This window comes from Thamnophis elegans, chromosome 1 (assembly GCF_009769535.1).
Source record: "Thamnophis elegans isolate rThaEle1 chromosome 1, rThaEle1.pri, whole genome shotgun sequence".
NCBI lineage: Eukaryota > Metazoa > Chordata > Lepidosauria > Squamata > Colubridae > Thamnophis > Thamnophis elegans.
This window is the reverse complement of record NC_045541.1, coordinates 64,541,409-64,559,247: the sequence shown is the minus strand read 5'-3', so window position 1 is coordinate 64,559,247 and position 17,839 is coordinate 64,541,409. Positions and strand designations below refer to the sequence as shown.

General features: G+C 45.8%; 1 protein-coding gene across 3 annotated transcripts in view; it reads left to right on the top strand.

Annotated features, from left to right (window-relative positions):
• Window positions 1–17,775, top strand: part of GLB1L (galactosidase beta 1 like) — a 21,838-nt gene extending 4,063 nt beyond the window's left edge. The window contains exons 3-17 of one of the 3 annotated variants that reach the window (XM_032217777.1): window positions 831–1,006; window positions 2,457–2,607; window positions 2,733–2,793; window positions 3,004–3,098; window positions 3,894–4,074; window positions 4,166–4,224; window positions 12,783–12,904; window positions 13,388–13,428; window positions 13,568–13,686; window positions 14,291–14,365; window positions 14,797–14,886; window positions 15,042–15,155; window positions 15,324–15,455; window positions 15,950–16,156; window positions 17,437–17,775. In XM_032217777.1, the coding sequence (XP_032073668.1) occupies window positions 831–1,006; window positions 2,457–2,607; window positions 2,733–2,793; window positions 3,004–3,098; window positions 3,894–4,074; window positions 4,166–4,224; window positions 12,783–12,904; window positions 13,388–13,428; window positions 13,568–13,686; window positions 14,291–14,365; window positions 14,797–14,886; window positions 15,042–15,155; window positions 15,324–15,455; window positions 15,950–16,156; window positions 17,437–17,709 (1,896 nt within the window). In that variant the 3' untranslated portion in view covers window positions 17,710–17,775. Of the gene's footprint in view, window positions 1–830; window positions 1,007–2,456; window positions 2,608–2,732; window positions 2,794–3,003; window positions 3,099–3,893; window positions 4,075–4,165; window positions 4,225–12,782; window positions 12,905–13,387; window positions 13,429–13,567; window positions 13,687–14,290; window positions 14,366–14,796; window positions 14,887–15,041; window positions 15,156–15,323; window positions 15,456–15,949; window positions 16,157–16,528; window positions 16,875–17,436 lie in introns of those variants that run through there. The other 2 variants (XM_032217784.1, XM_032217793.1) reach the window with 2 other exon arrangements.
• The last annotated feature ends 64 nt before the right edge of the window (window positions 17,776–17,839 follow it).

Genomic DNA, 17,839 nt, shown 5'->3' with positions numbered 1-17,839 from the left:
ATTTTCTCCTAGTATTCTGTTTATAATTAGTGAGTTGATTGCTGTACCACTGAATTAAGCTCCTGTGTAATATAATTATCTTGGAATTCTTATACATGGAGTATAATCTGTTCTGCTCATTTAAAATTCTCAACAATCATGTGATTCAGGGCACAACAAAGAACACTATAGAGTTCAAGTTATTTTAGACTATGATCGAAGTCATATACTCAGAGCAAATTAATCATTTATTTTTCAAAATAAATTCTCAACACTCATGTGATTATGTGTGATTAGCTGGCTGATAATGTGTAACCATAGCAGGAGATAAAGAGATGAGTAACTCCACAATATGATTCAATAGAAGATCCTACATCGGTCAGTAACCTAGAAAGAGTTTAAGTGAATAAGTGAGGGGCAGACCTAAATGTCAAGTATAAATTGTGATTGGGATGTTAGATTTGAACTTGTAAGATTTGGAGCAGCAGTGAGCATGAGATATGAGTTACTTTAGGATACCTTATGTGACATGCCGAGGTACATGAGATTAACCTCAGGAAAATACTGTATACAGTACTATAATGTTCTTCCATTCTGAAATGTTGTATTGTTTTATACTAGGCTATCCATTGGACTGGAAGCTCTTATGAAAAGCAGAAATACATGAAGGAGCTAATCAGTGTTAAATATATTGTTTGAGCTAATGATGTAAAATCTGTAATTATACCTTATCATGGCCATGGAACAAATGGATCTTCTACCCCTACCCCTACTCTTAATAAATACTTAAAGCAGTACTGTGATTGTATGGAAAAAGACAATATGAAGCTTTCATCTCTTTTTCTGGATAGCAGGGCACCGCAGCAGTTCGTACCTTCAGTATTGATTATAAAAATAACTGCTTCCTCAAGGATGGAAATAAGTTTCGTTATATCTCAGGCAGCATCCATTACTTCCGTATCCCACCAGCTTATTGGAAAGACCGACTCCTCAAGATGTATATGAGTGGTCTCAATGCTGTACAAATGTAAGTCATCAGAAGGGATTCCCAGCTGGGACATACTCTTTGCTGTAACAGAGACTAGAGACTGAAACTGATCTTAAATGTTCGAATGTTCTCATTGGAAGGTTATATTTTGGACTATACCCAATATTAGGAGCAGAAAAACTCATGCTTATTGAAAATGGATCTGATCCAATTAATGAAAATCTTTTATTGTATCATAAGGTCACATTAGTGTGTGTGTATATATATATATATATATATATATATATATATATATATATATATATATATATATATATATATATATGTATATATATAACCTTGTGCACATATAGTATGTCTGTATAGCACTAATTATGCATGTACCCTATTTTCCCCAAAATAAGACCTACCCAAAAAAAACCATATCATGTGTTTTTACATGTGTACCTAATATAAGCCGTACCCCCCAAACAAGCCCTACTTAAGAGTTTGTGCAGCCAGTCGGCTACCTATTGCATCTGGTTGTTCATGGTGGTGTGGCCACAAGGTTACCTCAGGGCTTACCTCAGGGCCCCTGCAACCAGGCCATCGATGCCCTGACACCTGGCTCACGGTGGCAACACCAGCAGCCATGTGCAACAGTGTGGCTGCCAGGCCACTTCTGCTTGCTTGCAGTTGTAGTGGAGTAGGAGGCCAAGTGGTGTGTTGGTGCCGTGAGGTGAGGCAGGTGTGGATGGCCTGGCTGGGGGGGGGGGGGGGGGGGCTGAGGTAAGCTGGTGCAGGACGTGTGGGATAGCTCCATCGTGGCACAGGCGCATCACTCAGCCTACTGCTCCATTGTGGCAACAAACAAGCAGAAGAAGTGGGCCAGTGACCACGCAAGGTCCTGCTGGATGGGGTTGCTGGAGCTGCCCCCACAAGGCAAGACAGGTATCAGAATGTGGGTGGCTTGGCTGTGCGGGCCCTGAGATAAGCTGGTGCGGAGTGCGTGGGGCAGCTCCATCCTGCCTCATGGCAGTGACACTGGTACACTGCTTAGCCTGTTGCCCCACCGTGAGCAAACAGAAGTGGGCCTCCCATACATGGAAAAAAATAAGACCCCCCCAAATAAGCCCTAGTGCTTATTTTGTGGCCCAAAAGAAAATAAGACCCGGTCTTATTTTTAGGGAAACACGGGTATATAAAGCAGCATATTTAACCACTGACCATCTTTCTGTTACAATTGGGATAATTACCTCTGCCCATCATTCCAAGGGAGAACATTTTTGTTCATGTTCCCTACTTGCTATCACTTATGTCTGAACTTGCTGTCAAGCTAAGCTGCGAAATAGGGATTGAAAGATGTACTTGAACTACAAAAATATTGTTTAATATTTTGTGCCAGAAGGAAAAAAGCATGCTTTTGTTCTATTTACCCTATTTTACAGTAACTCTTTATTTGCCTATTGGAAATCTATTCTGGATTGAAATGTGTATTTTAATTCCTTAGTTATGTCCCATGGAATTATCATGAACCATTGCCTGGAATTTACAAGTTTTCTGGGGACAGAAACTTGGAAGGATTCTTGGACTTAGTGGCCCAATTAGGGCTGTTGGTGATTTTGCGCCCTGGACCCTACATCTGTGCTGAATGGGATATGGTAAGGGCTATGTAAAGATTTAGATAAGTCATTATTATTTTAACACACACACACCCCAAGAGAGCATAAATAATGTCTTTGACCTTTGTTGCACAATTGGTTTACTTTGATATCTTTTTTCCTAGGGTGGCCTTCCATCTTGGCTGTTGGCAGAACCAAATATTATTCTACGAACATCTGATCCAGGTAAAGGGGAAATCTGAACCAGAGAAAGAAAACAGAATTTCCTCTAGTGCAGAAGCAGAGCACCTATATGAACTTAATAACAAAGCTCAATGTATTCTTCCAGACTTCTCTGTATGCAGCCTTGTAATCACCAGCTCTATCTTAGCACTACACGGGAAATTGAGCAGAGTATCCTCATTTTTAGCTGAACAAGTTGCTTTCTGCTCTCAGGTTTTCTGCAAGCTGTCAACAAATGGCTGAGTGTCCTGCTACCCAAGATAAAACCTCGTCTTTACCAAAATGGAGGTAACATCATCAGTATCCAGGTGCGTGAAGCATAAGACATTTTAGACATTTCAATCCAGAATAGATTTCTGACCCCCATTTCAAAACAGAATTTCAAGGTGGAACTCTTATTTCCACCTAGATAAAAGCAAAAGTTTCACTTTCTTCAAAACAATAAATCACATTATCCAATCCAGGCACTGGCTGATTACCTGGCAACTCCTTCCTCCACCTCCAGCCAGACGACAGTTGGAATGTCCTTGACCTAGGAATGAACTAATTTATTTTAGTTACAACACCTCCCCCACTACCCCCAGCTCCAAGCTTTGTCAAGCTGGAAGCAAAGTGAAAGAACCCGTAATAGAACTACAGAAAAGGAAAAATTCCCATAGCTAGAACAGCTTTGGGGTTGGCAGGGGGAATGCAAGTTTTTTCATTTTCATTAAAACAGATGGACCCTGAACAACAATGTTTTTGGAAAAGGTGAAGATCAGACAGTGGCTATAAAAATTCAATTCTGGAATCTATTGACAAATTTTTGCCTAGCGGAATCCTTTTGGATCTTAAAATCATGTTATCAAGTGTCCAACATTTTACACAATCTATCAAACAGCAAAGACATTTTAGCACCCTTCTGACTTATGCAGAGGGAGAGCAAGCTGCTTCCTTTAAAACTAGCTCAGTTGCATCTACTTGGGAAATCATATGGGAGAAGTGGGCTGCATAAGCTGCTACATATGCAGCATTTGACAAATGTGTCTTATTAAAAGCTGATCCTATGGCAAATGAGGGGCTCTAAGTCACCATCCTTTAATTCCCCACTGTTCTCTAGGCAGGTGGAGAATGAATATGGAAGCTATTACGCATGTGACTATGACTATATGCGTCATCTTCTGGCTGTTTTCCGCTTGTATTTGGGCAAAGAAGTTGTGCTTTTCACAACTGATGGCATCAAAGAATCTGATCTGCAATGTGGGACCCTGCAAGATTTATATTCCACTGTGGACTTTGGATCAGGTAGTGCAAGGTTAAATGATCTGCACAGAATTCATAGGATCTGGAATGGAATTATCCTTTGACTTCTACTTTGTTTTTTGTTCTTTGACAGAGATAAATGTGACACAAGCATTTGAACAGCAGCGTCTGGTTGAGCCAAGAGGACCACTGGTGAGATCAATTGGACTTGCCATGTAGGAAGAAGCAATCTGGCTTTATAATGTTCATTTCTTCTGAGCACCTAGAGAAGAGGTGGTATTCTGCTGGTTCTGACCGGTTCTCCCGAACCGGTAGCAGAAATGGCGGGTGGCCCGGCCCACCCAACCCGGCTTTACGGCATCCCATTTAGGCCCTTTTTTAAGGCAAAGTGCATATGCGGAAGGCCGAGCACATGCACGGATGTGGTAGGGAAGGTAAGTAAATATCACCCCTGTCTTAGAGATGCTTCCAGGGAATTGCTAAGGATAGGATATCAAAAGTATTCGTGTATGCTAAATCCTTATTTGCCTCTGTGGTTTGTAAGTTAGTGCTACAGCAATAGAAATTGTAGTACTTTGATCCTCCTGTGTGCTGCTTGGGGAATCCAAGCATGGGTTAACTTTGTCCATTAGCCTAGAGACTGAGTTATGTAAATTGGTGACCATGCCTCCTCTGACTGGATGGATCAGTTTTTTAACTCAGTCCAGCCAGAAGAGATGTATACCAATTTTCTCCAGACTAATGAGACAAAATTTAGGCTTCAACTTGGATTCTGCAAGGGATTGTTGTGATTTTTGAATTACTATTGCGAGCCGAGGGAGAGGCGGCAGTTCGCTGCCTGCCCAGCCTTCTGTGCCTTATTCCTTCGGAAAGGTATTTGCTAGCCTTTGCATTTGTTGCATCTGAGGCTTAGAGGCAGGCATTTGGAGCCGTTGGATTGGGGGCTTGGCGGTAGGCTCTTGGGGCGTTTGAGCTTGGAGGCTCTACAGCCACGCGAGGTTTATTGCCGCCGGCTCCGCTGACCGCGCCTAGCACTTTCCGCCATGTCGGAGCCTGGGAGACACCCGCCGTTCGCGGCGCGGTTTAGCCCGTATTATCTGGGAGCCACCCACCGTTCGTGGCGCTGTCCGCCCTGATCCTTTGCCGCTGTTCGCGCTGGGAGAGCGCCGCCGCCACCGCCGAAGCGCTCCACGTTGTGGGAGCCTCAGGGTGGTTTTGCCGGCTGCAAGAACGATTTGAATTTGGCGCCCGAGTTGCAGTCGCCATTTTGGGGCCGTTTTCAGCGCATGCGCATTGAGCAGTCAAGCTCGGGGCATTGCTGTTCTTCGTGCCTGAAAGGCTGCTGACTCATCGGCCCTCCCACTTCCCTCACTTCGGCCCTGGTTGTCCTAGTGAGAGGATCGTGCTAACGCTGTTCCTGCTGACCACGCGGCCTGTTCTCATCGCATAGTAAAGCCTGTGCTTGTGTGCCCTTTGAGTCTTTTCACTTCTAACATTGCAATGGCTGACCAATCCACCTCAGGAGGTATAGTAGAGCCCTCTACCGATAGCCAGCATTCTGCCCAAGCGGGGGTTAGCTCAAGGCCTGGCAGGGCCGCCTCTAGAGCCACCAGCCAGAGGCCTAGGGAGACCTCCGGGGCTCCGGATAAGGCCCATAAGAAAAAAGACAGTGACTAAGGCCTCTGGGGAGGGTAGACATCCCCCCCCCCCGCCACGCTATTACCTCAATGTATTTCACCAGCTTCAGTCCCTCAGCCAGCAGGAAACCAGGCCTGGTCTCCTGATCGCCCTTTGCCTGTTATTTCTGAGGCGGGGATGGGGGGGTTGGGGATCCAACTCCCTCCAGTCATTACTGAGGCACATGCGCTCCCGGCCTATTCTCTGCCACGTTCTAGGCCCTCTGCAACCTTTACCCCTACTGCTGTAGGCCTGAGGCCTATTGAAGGCCATGATCAGGGCCTTTCTCCAGATCTGTACCAGATGATCTCTGCAGCTATATCCAGGGGGGTGGATGCTGAACTGCTCCATAGGAATCAGGCCCCGGTGGTTGCCAGCGCCCTAGGTGGGCCTACTCTCCAGGCTCCTCAGGTAAATCTTCCAGATTTACCAGCAGGGCCTTCTTCTTCACCTCTTCCCTCCAATTATAGCAAGGATTCAGCCTTGGTGGAGGAAGGGGAGGTGATAGATAGAGATTTCTCTGATGATGAGGGCCTGATATTTGATTAGCCTAATTCCTCTGGCCTGTTTCGGCCCACATTATTCAAGTCCCTATTATACAAAGCTAAGGCCACTACATATATGGGGGAGGTGGCTCCTAAGGACAGTTCTGCAGTTGGCCTGGACACTACTGAGCGCCTCTTTGCTGAACCAGTCTCACTGCAGGAGGTGGTCCCTTCCCCAAAGCTCTTCATGGATCTTATTCAAAAACAATGGGACCAACCGACTGCGGTTGCCCCGCCCAGCAATAGGGACAGGAAGCTCTACACTTCCACTCCTGATTTGGAAGGCATTCTGCAATTCCCGACCATGGATCAGCCAGTAGCTGCCCTAGCCTCCCCTGCTCTGATTCCGTCAGAAATTTCTGAGGGCCTGAAGGCAGAGGACCGTAAAGCTGAGACTGTCATTCGTAAGACCCACCAGGCGGCGGCCTAGGCCTTGCGGGCTGCTACTGCGGCATCGTTCTTTAATAGAACTTCCGTGCTTTGGCTCAAACAGTTGCAGGAGAGACTGGCCCCTGATGAGGTGCGTCTTCACCAAGACGTCACCAAGATTATGGCTGCCCTAGAGTTCTCGGCGGATGCCACTCTCAATGCCGCCAAGTTCGCTTCTCGAGCTGTGGTGTCCAATGTGGCGTCACGACGCCTGTTGTGGTTCCGCCATTGGCAGGCTGATGTTAAGTCTAAATGGCGCCTGGCGTCCACGCCCTTCAAGGGCGGTGCATTATTTGGATCTGTACGTGACCCCATATTCATAGAGACCAGGGACAAACGCAAGGTTCTTCCCTCCACTGGGGGATGCAATAACAGGAGGCAACAGCCATATAACAGACGGCAGTCCTTTCGGGGCGGTTACTCTGGATACACAGCGGCTCCCTTTGTTCCCCATTACAACAGGGCCTTTCACCAGCTGCAGGACCACAGCCAGGACCGTGCGGGGGCCAGATTTAGATTTAGATTTTAGATTTTAACTTTATTTGTATGCCGCCCTTTTCCCTGGGGGGACTCAGGGCGGCTCACAATTCAGGGGGAGGGAAGTACAAAACAAGTTAAACACATAAAGACAATACATCGTTAAAAACACAACAGTCGTACTATTCGGGTGGGGTTGAAGTCTTTAGCCCCAGGCCTGTCGGGACAGCCAGGTTTTAAGGGCTATGCGGAAGGTCTGAAGGGTGATGAGGGTACGAATCTCCACGGGGAGTTCGTTCCATAGGGTCGGAGCAGCCACCAAGAAGGCTCTCCTCCGGGTAGTTGCCAGTCGACATTGACCGGCTGATGGAATTTGGAGGAGGCCTAATCTATGGGATCTTATTGGCCTAGAGGAGGTAATTGGCAGTAGGCGGTCTCTCAAGTACCCAGATCCAATACCATGAAGGGCTTTGTAGGTGACAACTAGCACCTTGAAGCGCACCCGGAGATCAACAGGCAGCCAGTGCAGCTCACGGAGGATAGGTGTTACGTGGGTGAAACGAGGTGCACCCACGATCGCTCGTGCGGCTGCATTCTGGACCAGCTGAAGTTGCCGAATACTCTTCAAGGGCAGCCCCATGTAGAGCACATTGCAGTACTCCAGCCTAGAGGTCACAAGGGCACGAGTGACTGTTGTGAGAGCCTCCCGGTTCAGGTAGGGTCGCAACTGGTGCACCAGGCGAACCTGGGCAAATGCCCCCCTGGTCACAGCCAACAAATGGTGGTCAAAAGTCAGCTGTGGGTCCAGGAGGACTCCCAAGTTGCGGACCCTATCTGAGGGGCGTAATATTTGACCCCCCAGCCTGAGAGATGGAACACTTGGCCAATTAGTGGGAGGGAAGCACAACAGCCACTCGGTCTTATTTGGATTGAGTACAAGCTTGTTAACCCCCATCCAGTCTTTAACAGCCTCAAGGCCCTGGCTCATCACGTCCATCGCTTCATTGAGTTGGCACGGGGCAGACAGATACAACTGTGTATCGTCCGCATACTGGTGGTATTTTATCCCGTGCCGTCGAATGATCTCGCCCAGCGGTTTCATGTAGATATTAAAAAGTAGGGGGGACAGGACCGAACCCTGCGGCACCCCATATGTTAGGGGCCTAGGGGTCGATCTCTGCCCCACAATCAACACCGACTGCGACCTGTCTGAGAGGTAAGAGGAGAACCACCGTAAAACAGTGCCTCCCACCCCCACCTCACGCAGTCGTCGCAGAAGGATACCATGGTCGATGGTATCGAAAGCCGCAGAGAGGTCAAGGAGTACCAGGATGGAGGCATGGCCTCTATCCCTGGCTCTCCAGAGATCATCGGTCAATGCGACCAAAGCGGTTTCTGTGCTGTAGCCGGGCCTGAAGCCAGACTGGAATGGATCAAGATAACTGGCTTCCTCCAAGGACCGCTGGAGCTGAAAGGCCACCACCTTCTCAACAACCTTCCCCACAAAGGGGAGGTTGGAGACTGGACGATAGTTGTAAGAATGGCTGGATCCAGAGATGGTTTCGGGGTAGGGGGCGCCAACAGCATCAGATGCAATCCCACAACAGGAGGTCCTTTCGTAGATCTGGGAACCGGTCCTTTCGGAGGTACTGGTGACTCCCACGGGGAGGAGCCAGTGGGCGAGCGTCTCCTGGCCTTCGCTCATCAGTGGGCGGAGACCACGTCCGACGCCTGGGCCCTTCAGGTGGTGAGGCTGGGCCTCACCCTAGAGTTTCTCTCTATCCCCCCGAGGCGGTTCATCAGGTGCCCCGTCCCCAGGTGCTCAGTGAAGCGGCAGTCTCATGGAGGCCGAAGTACATCATCTCATCTCCATCAACGCCATAGAACAGGTTCCAAAAGGGCAGGAAGGCCTAGGGTTTTACTCAACCTTATTTCTGGTACCCAAGAACTCAGGGGGTGGCGGGCCATTCTAGATATGAAAAGACTCAATTGGTACATCAAGTATCAGAAGTTCAAGATGCAGTCCTTAAAGAGCATCTTGGCATCCATCGGCCAGGGTGACATGATGACATCAGTCGACATCAAGGAGGCGTACCTCCATGTGCCCATCCATCCGGCACATCGGAGGTTTCTTCGCTTCCATTTCGCAGACCGTCATTTCCAATACCGGGCCTTGCCTTTCGGACTTTCATCGGCCCCCCGCACCTTACCAAGCTCCTAGCGGTGGTGGCGGCCTCGCTTCGCTCTGTTCCGGTGAGAGTGAATTGTTACTTAGACGACATCTTGGTCCTGTCGCCGTCTCGGGAACAGGCCCTATGGGATCTACAAGTAACAATGGACTCCCTGCGGAGGCACGGCTTCGTACTGAACCTCCCCAAGAGTCATCTGCAGCCAACTACATCACTGCTTCACTTAGGGACCATCATCAATTCCGCCACATGCGAGGTCTTCCTGTCCCTGGAAAGACGATAGAGTATCCAATGGCTGGCAGCCCAGGTGTCAGCTCTGCGGCTTGTGCCCTTGGCCCTACTCTCCCAGATGTTAGGGAAGATGATTTCCTGCATCAACATCGTTCCCTGGGCCAGATTTCACGCACGTCCACTGCAATGGTTCCTGCTCCCCTATCAGAGGTCCCACACCAGCCATTTACAACTCAAAGTTCGACTCCCACCCAAACCTCTTGGATCCCTTCGATGGTGGGCATCCTCCAAGCTCCTCAAGGGGTGCCCATTCAAGGAGCCGGACTGCATCCAAGTTACGACAGATGCCAGCCTTTTCGGATGGGGCGGCCATGCCCTGAATCGAGTGGCACAGGGTCGTTGGTCGAATCAGGAGCTGACCAACCATCAATTGGCTAGAGCTCCGGGCCCTCCGACTGGCCCTACGAGAATTCCAGGACATTGTGAGTCACAACCATGTGCTGATTCTAACCGACAATGTGGCCTCCAAGGCACATGTCAATCGTCAAGGGGGCACGCATTCCAGGGCCCTCATGTTGGAGGCGGAGAAATTGCATCATTGGGCAGAGTCCAGACTGTTGTCCCTTCTGGCGGAACACATATTGGGCGACTCCAACATCCAGGCAGATTGGCTGCGCAGAGCCACAGTGGATCATGCAGAGTGGCAACTCCACCCCGACCTCTTCCAACAGCTCTCTCGCCGGTTCGGCCGTCCGGAAGTGGACTTGTTCGCGCAACCTCACAATGCGCAACTGCCTCGTTTTTACTCCAGGTACGTGACTCCCGGGGCGGAGAGAGTGGATGCCTTGCGCAGCCCGTGGCCGGCCGGCCTTCTTTATGCCTTCCCGCCGCTGCCGATTCTCCCAACGGTCATTCAGAAAATACTGATGGAGCAAGCGGAGGTCCTCTTAGTGGCCCCGATGTGTTCCCGGCGCCCCTGGTACGCCGATCTTGTGCACCTGTCGATCTCACGCCCGTGGAGGATTCTGGATGACCAGATCCAGCTCAACCAGGAGGCCCTCATACATCCGAACCCCCAGTTGCTGCAGTTAGCCGTGTGGCGCATGAGCGGGCTATTCTAACCGACCTTCACTATTCCAGAGCGGTCATCGACACAATCCAAGCGGCCCGTCGTCCCTCCACAACTCGTATTTACGAGGCCACCTGGCAAGCCTTCTGCAGGTGGTGCCGCCGTGCCGGGGCGGATCCCCTCCAAGCTTCAGTGCCCCGAGTCTTAGACTTTCTGCAATCTGGACTTGACAAAGGCTTGGCACCCAACACGCTTCGCAGGCAGGTTACGGCCCTCTCCACAGTGATTGGGGGCGGTCAGGGACGTTCCTTGTCTCAACATTCACAGGTCAAAGCTTTCCTGAAGGGAGCGGCTAACATCCAACCTCAGACCGTGCACCGTTACCCTACGTGGGACTTGACATTAGTACTCAGGGCTCTTATGACCTCTCCATTCGAACCTATTACATCCATCAGTCTTCGGCTACTGACTCTTAAGACCATGTTTTTGGTGGCTATTACATCAGCCAGGCGGGTCTCCAAATTGGCAGCGCTCTCAGTTCGGGTGGATCTCTGCATTTTCCATTCCAACAGTGTCATCCTCCGTTTGGACCCGGCCTGTCTACCAAAAGTCAACACGTTATTCCACAGGGCTCAGGAGCTTGTCCTTCCGGATTTTTGCCCCAATCCTTCTCATCCGCAGGAATGCCAGTGGCATCACCTGGATGTGCGCAGGACTCTTTGTGGCTACGTGAAATGCACTGCGTCCTTCAGGCAATCAGAAGCGCTTTTTGTGTCCTTTCAACTGTCATCCATGGGACAGAAGGTGTCTTCCCATACCATAGGCCGATGGTTGAAGGCGTGCATCACTCTTGCTTATGACAGCCAATCTCGTCCAGTTCCCAGGCGTATCACTCCTCATTCTACCAGAAGTGAGGCCACCACGGCGGCCTGGGCCACACAAGCTTCGGTGGAAGAAATCTGCAGAGCGGCTATCTGGTCGACGCCATCGCCGTTCATCCGGCACTACAGGGTTGACATGTATGCCTCGGCCGAGGCTTCCTTTGGGCGGCGAGTTTTGCAGTGGGTGCTCCCCTCCTCAGGGGACTCTGGCCAGCCTAGCTCCCGCCCTGACTCTTAATTGCTTTGGCATGTCCCATGCTTAGATTCCCCAAGCAGCACACAGGAAAACGACCATTGACTTACCTGAACGGTCCTTCTATGTGTGCTGCGAGGGGAATCCAAACCCGCCCGCAGCTCCGGCTGGCCAGGCCTGTTCGTGACTTTGACTATGAGTGACTCTTGCCTCACTGTGACTTGACTTATTCTGAAATGACGATTCCTACTTATTGGGCTACGGCCATCATTGATATTGTTATACATCATTAATCGGCTGACTTTGTACAAAACTGATCCATCCAGTCAGAAGAGGCGTGGTCACCAATTTACATAACTCAGTCTCTAGGCTAATGGACAAAGTTAACCCATGCTTGGATTCCCCTCGCAGCACACATAGAAGGACCGTTCAGGTAAGTCAACGGTCGTTTCAAGGGTATCTGGCAAGTTATGAGTTTCATTTGCCGATCTTGGGTGATGTCAGATCTGTAGGCCTCAAGATTCATCCCTATCTACAAAAATTTCTGAGAGCTTAATTACAGAATAATTAGGTATTTCAGAAGTACTTTACAATGTTTTATTGTATTTCACTCATTTTTCCAAAGGAAGCCAGGGTGATATACAAAATAACAATAAAGCAAATACAATAAAAATAAAATGAACAATAATTCAGTTTAAAAATTATTTTTCTACAGACACCCATACAATTATATATTAAATTACCACTTTAAAGTAGACAGCATAGTGACCAGAGGTATTTACTTTGGAGTATGTTTCCTAATTGTTGCACAGCTTAATTTTGGAAACAAATGAGATCATGAGCAGAGCCACCACAGCTGATTATAACATACATCTTGGATATTATTGTGGAAGTACATGGTTTCATGGACCACAAATCATAATATATGAACTAATTATTTTTATGGTCTTATTTATCCTATACTGTCAGATTTTAACATTTGAGTTGGAACAAAACTTACATATCATTTCAGGTGTTGAAAACTATTCCATGAAAGTCTTAATTATGCTTTTCCCCTAGGTGAATTCTGAGTATTATACAGGCTGGCTGGATTATTGGGGTGAGCCACACTCCACGAAAAGTACTACAGTTGTGACTAATGGCCTACAGAAGATCCTAGAATTAGGAGCCAACGTCAACATGTAATCGTGAGACTATATGGGAGAGTGGCAGGGGAACAGAAGCAATAGAATTAAATTGATTATAAAAAGAAATGAAATATGTCTAAGATACAAGTCATGGCTCTTAATTTCATCTTATTCTGAATGGGTATTTTGGTGAGAGAGTGAGAGAGAGAGAGTGAGAGTGTAGACACAATCTTTTCTTTAATGATTTCCACACATAGCAGATAAAATTTTCCAGCAGAATGAAGATGTAATGTGAAACTGGAGCATATTTGGGACTACTCTGGGTTCACTATTTATCTTACTTAATATGACTGACTGGCTGGAATCACATATCATTCTAACCAAAAACCAGACAGGCCACATTATGGTTTATCCAGTGTGCAAAACTGTTGTTCCTTTTGTAGCACCTGTCCATTTTTTCCTAATTCCACAACCGGTCATTGTCTCAGTGCTTATATGAAAAGTGAATTCTTACTCTGCTGCTTGATCTTTTTCTAGGTATATGTTCCAGGGCGGCACCAACTTTGGTTATTGGAGTGGTGAGTTTGGGGTCCTTTGGGTTGCTACCTCAGTCAGACATTGAGGCTTAGCTTCTGGCTGGAAAATAGAAGTACCTAATTGCAGATGGGAGTTAGAAATCCAGAAGCCTGTTTTGTTCTCATAGATTTCTCTACTCAGGTGCTGATTATAAGAACAAGTATTATCCTATCACTACTAGCTATGACTATGATGCACCTCTCTCAGAAGCTGGAGATCCTACAGAAAAGCTATATGAGATTCGAACCATCATTGGCAAGGTAACGATTCAGCACTTTTGGCAGCAGATTGAGAGGCAATGCTGCTTTTTATACTGATTGAAAGAAACTATTTGCTTTATTAATAATCTGCTCTTTTGCTGCTACACACATGCAGTCAAAGCCAGGGTAGGATATCAGTGAAGTTTTGAATTTAATCAGCATATATGAATTTATTGGCAGTAAGTGTTAGAAGCAAGAGGTAAGTTCTATTCATGATTCCTGGAAGCAGAGGAATGGAATGAGTACCATAGCTTGGTATTACTGCACCAGAAGACCATGATATAGCCAAATTTGGTTCAATAATGCAATCAAGTAAAAGGGTGTTAAATTAAGTTTGGGTCCCCACATCCAAATCTCCAATGAATGACCTGCATGTACCATTCTTTATTTCAGCAATTATTTTTTTCATTCTCCTCCACTTATAGTACTGCTATTTTTGGAACAAGGGAGTGGTGATGTTTCATTAGCAAATGATAGATAACACTGGGAATTTAGATGAATTGCTTAAAAGTTCAAGGCAAGGTGATGTCACCTTGATGATATTGTGATGTCAGCTGAAAATGATGTTAAGTTTGATCTCTTTTGCTTTTTTAAAAAAATGCAGTTTCAACGTGTGCCTGCAGGACCAATGCCACCTCCCACTCCCAAATTTTCATATGGCTATGTATCTTTACCACTGGTAAGTTAAAGTTTGAAGATACTGTATTCCATCAGATGTTCATGAATTGGTTAATGGCTAAGCTATTCCTGTAGTCTTACATGTTGTTTCCTAAGATGGAATAAAAGATATTAAAACAGATTTTGGAACAGAAAAGAGATGTTGATATATAAAACATGTCTGATAGTATTGATGGCACCAGTATTGAGATGTTTTGCTCCATGCCCACATCAGGAATTTAGCAAAACCACTTTTCTCATTTTTAAACAGTGATATGTTTATATGGTAAAGCATTTTTAAAATGATATAGTTATCTTTCTGCTTGTTTTAACGTTGCTGTATACTTACTTTGTAACATTATTTGATATTTTAATGGAAATGATTTGGGGAAATATGTGTTTTGTATCTTACTTTTTAAATAGCATAAATACAATTTCAGTTTTTTCTTACAGTGTGTGGCCTTCTTGGATATTCTAAGTCTTCTCTCCCCTGGCCTACCATTTCACTCTCCCTTCCCCCTCACTTTTGAGGCTCTGATGCAGGTAAGAAGTGAAGTCTGTGGCATCAAAAAGGGAAGCTAAGAGCAGTTCCACTAGAAAATTCAAGAAACTCAGAGAAGCTGAGGGGGTGGGGGATCTTGCCTGTTTGGTGTTTGAATTGCAGTCCACATTTGCATTAGTTTCATTTTATATTTCAGACCCATGGCTTTATGTTGTACCGTACTGTTTTTCCAGATGACATCCCACAGCCTGTTTTGCTCTCCATCCTTGAAAATGGGATCCATGACCTTGCCTATGTTTTACTTAATGGAGTAAGCTGAAAAGTGGAGACATTTATATGATCCAGGCCTTTAACTGCCAGGGGTAAAATGTCCCTGGTTCTCATAGTGATTGCTTAAGGCTGCTGAGTGATATAGGGGTTTTGCTTCAGTTCTACAAGTGCTATTCAATTGTTAATCCTTTATTCTTTCTCCCTTGAGGAATTTAAAGGGACATTGATACGAGACAGAGTGAATGCCATCAATATAACTGGTCGACTAGGAGATTCATTGGATTTGCTGGTGGAGAGCATGGGTCATATCAACTTTGGAGCAAATAACAGTGACTTTAAGGTACTACAGGAAATAGTAGGTAAAGTGTAACTTTTATTCATAGAGGTACATTGGATTGGAATGGACTCTAGACAGCTACATTATCACACTTCAAAGTTAAGTATTTTCCAGAACAGTAAGCAGTTTCTAGGTAATAAGCAGCAACATAAGTAATTTGAAAGAATTTGGGGTGGGTTTTTTTTTGAGACTTGTAAAATATTAGGCACTCTTGTGAAAAATGAGCTGTAAAGCAAAAGTGTAATGAACTCACTTTCAATCATTGCAAGTTCTGGTGCAACTTTTATTAGTTGTCTCAATAGCTTTATTTCAGCTTTTAAGGGGAAAAACCTTAAAGAATCCTACTGCAGGAAAAATGACTTAGCCTTATAGATAATAGCTGATAGTTTTGACAATCAGCAGGATTCAACTCTCTTCTCACACAATGGCTACAGATTAAAAGCCAAGTGTATGCTATTCTTTTCACATCTTGGTGCACTTTTCTCTTTTTTGCCCAGGGCCTGACCCACAATCTTACTTTGGGTTCTACCATTCTAAGTGACTGGCTCATCTATCCACTTGATATTGACTCAGCTGTGGCCCAAAAATGGCCTCCATATGTCCCACGAAGCAAAAGCACCAGAGGACCTGCTTTCTATACTGGGGTCTTCAAAACACCTGGTATCAACTATGACACCTATGTGAAGTTTCCAGGCTGGAACAAGGTATTGAACACAATTTTATCTCCCATTCGGCAGCAAGGTGCTTTCTTTGCTTCATGTCATTATTTAGGCAATGGAGCTTCTATGATACAGATTGCTAACTGCAGCTCTTTTACTATATTCATTAAGCACTTTATAATTACAAGAAATTCAAACATTAGTTTATAAGTAAAAAGTTGTCTTTATTTACTATTTTAGGATTATCAAAATTAAATGGCCATTAAGGTCAAAATAGGGAATAGGAAAGACAAAACATCTATGCCAAAAAAAGCTTTATGTAATTTAAATTAATTAAATAGAGTTAACTTTATAGAAGTACCCTGGGTTAGGGTTAATAACATAAAGATTTACTGATTTTAGCATTATGTAAAACAGGAGTCCCCAATCCCCTGGCCACAGCTCACTACTGGGCCTTGAGCCATTCAGAACCGGGCTGAGGAAGTGGCGAGTTAACGTGCACGTACATCCCCACTTGCGCAAGTAGCGGGTGAGTGCATTCACACTTGTGAGTGTGGAACCAACACCCCCACTCGCCAGTCTACGAAGTTGGAAATGTTGAGAAATCTGGTGTAGAATATTAATATGCTCGCTAGTTGCTCCTATAAGCTCTTATAAAACGCATTCAGCATTTCAAATTACATAATCATCTCTCTCTGTATATAAATGCTGTGTGTGTGTGCATGTCCGTCCGTCCGTCCGTCCTCCAGCATAACTCTGGAATGCCTCAAGCAATTTCAGCCAAACTTGGTACGCAGATGACTTACTCTCTGGAGAGTAGGGGGGGGGAGACACCCCTAACAATCCGGGGGTGTGTGTTATTCTGTTAAGATACAGTTGTGCTGTATTGCTGTACTGGCTTCTACTGTACAGTGCAGTGGAGTTGCCATGGTAACGGCTTCACAGTACTCCACAAGGAGGCTTCCTCTGGTAAGGGGGAAAATCCAACATTAGAAATTATGTTTGGTCTGGACATTTTCTCCCTCTAAATAAATACCCGGGCAACACCGGGTTATCGGCTAGTAATTACATAAATAAGAATAATATTTTTTTACCATCTAAATGTATGCCTTCCTATTGTTATGTATTCAAATCATAGAATTGCAATCCACATACATATAGAATGAACTTCTAAATCTTGTACTAGTAAACTTTCTCTTGCCATCAATGATTTTCCTGTCTTTGGGTAGATAATAAAATATGAAATCAATGCAGTAGTCTCTTGGGGTGCCCAAATAAAGATTAAGTATTACTTTTTTAAAAATCACTTTTATCTTTTTAAATAGGGCCAGATCTGGATCAACGGTTTTAACCTGGGCCGTTTCTGGCCAGTTCGTGGCCCCCAGCAAACTCTCTTTGTGCCTGGCTTTCTCCTCAGTACCTCAGTACTCAACACTATTGTAGTGCTGGAACTGCAGAATGCACCATCAAACCCAAAGGTACTTTTTCTTGACCGTCCCGTTCTCAACAGCACTTCTAGTTTCTCCCTAAAAGACATGAAAAAACTGGAAGTACTATCCAATTATGACATTCTGAAACCCATGGCAAAAGAAATGTAGTTGAAATCACTGTCTTGTAAGAATCAAACGAATAAAGTATCGGACTGTAGCTTAAGCTCTAATGAACAAACTATGTCAACCACTGTTATTTGGAGATCAAGGGTCTACCTTGATTCTTAAGACATCTATT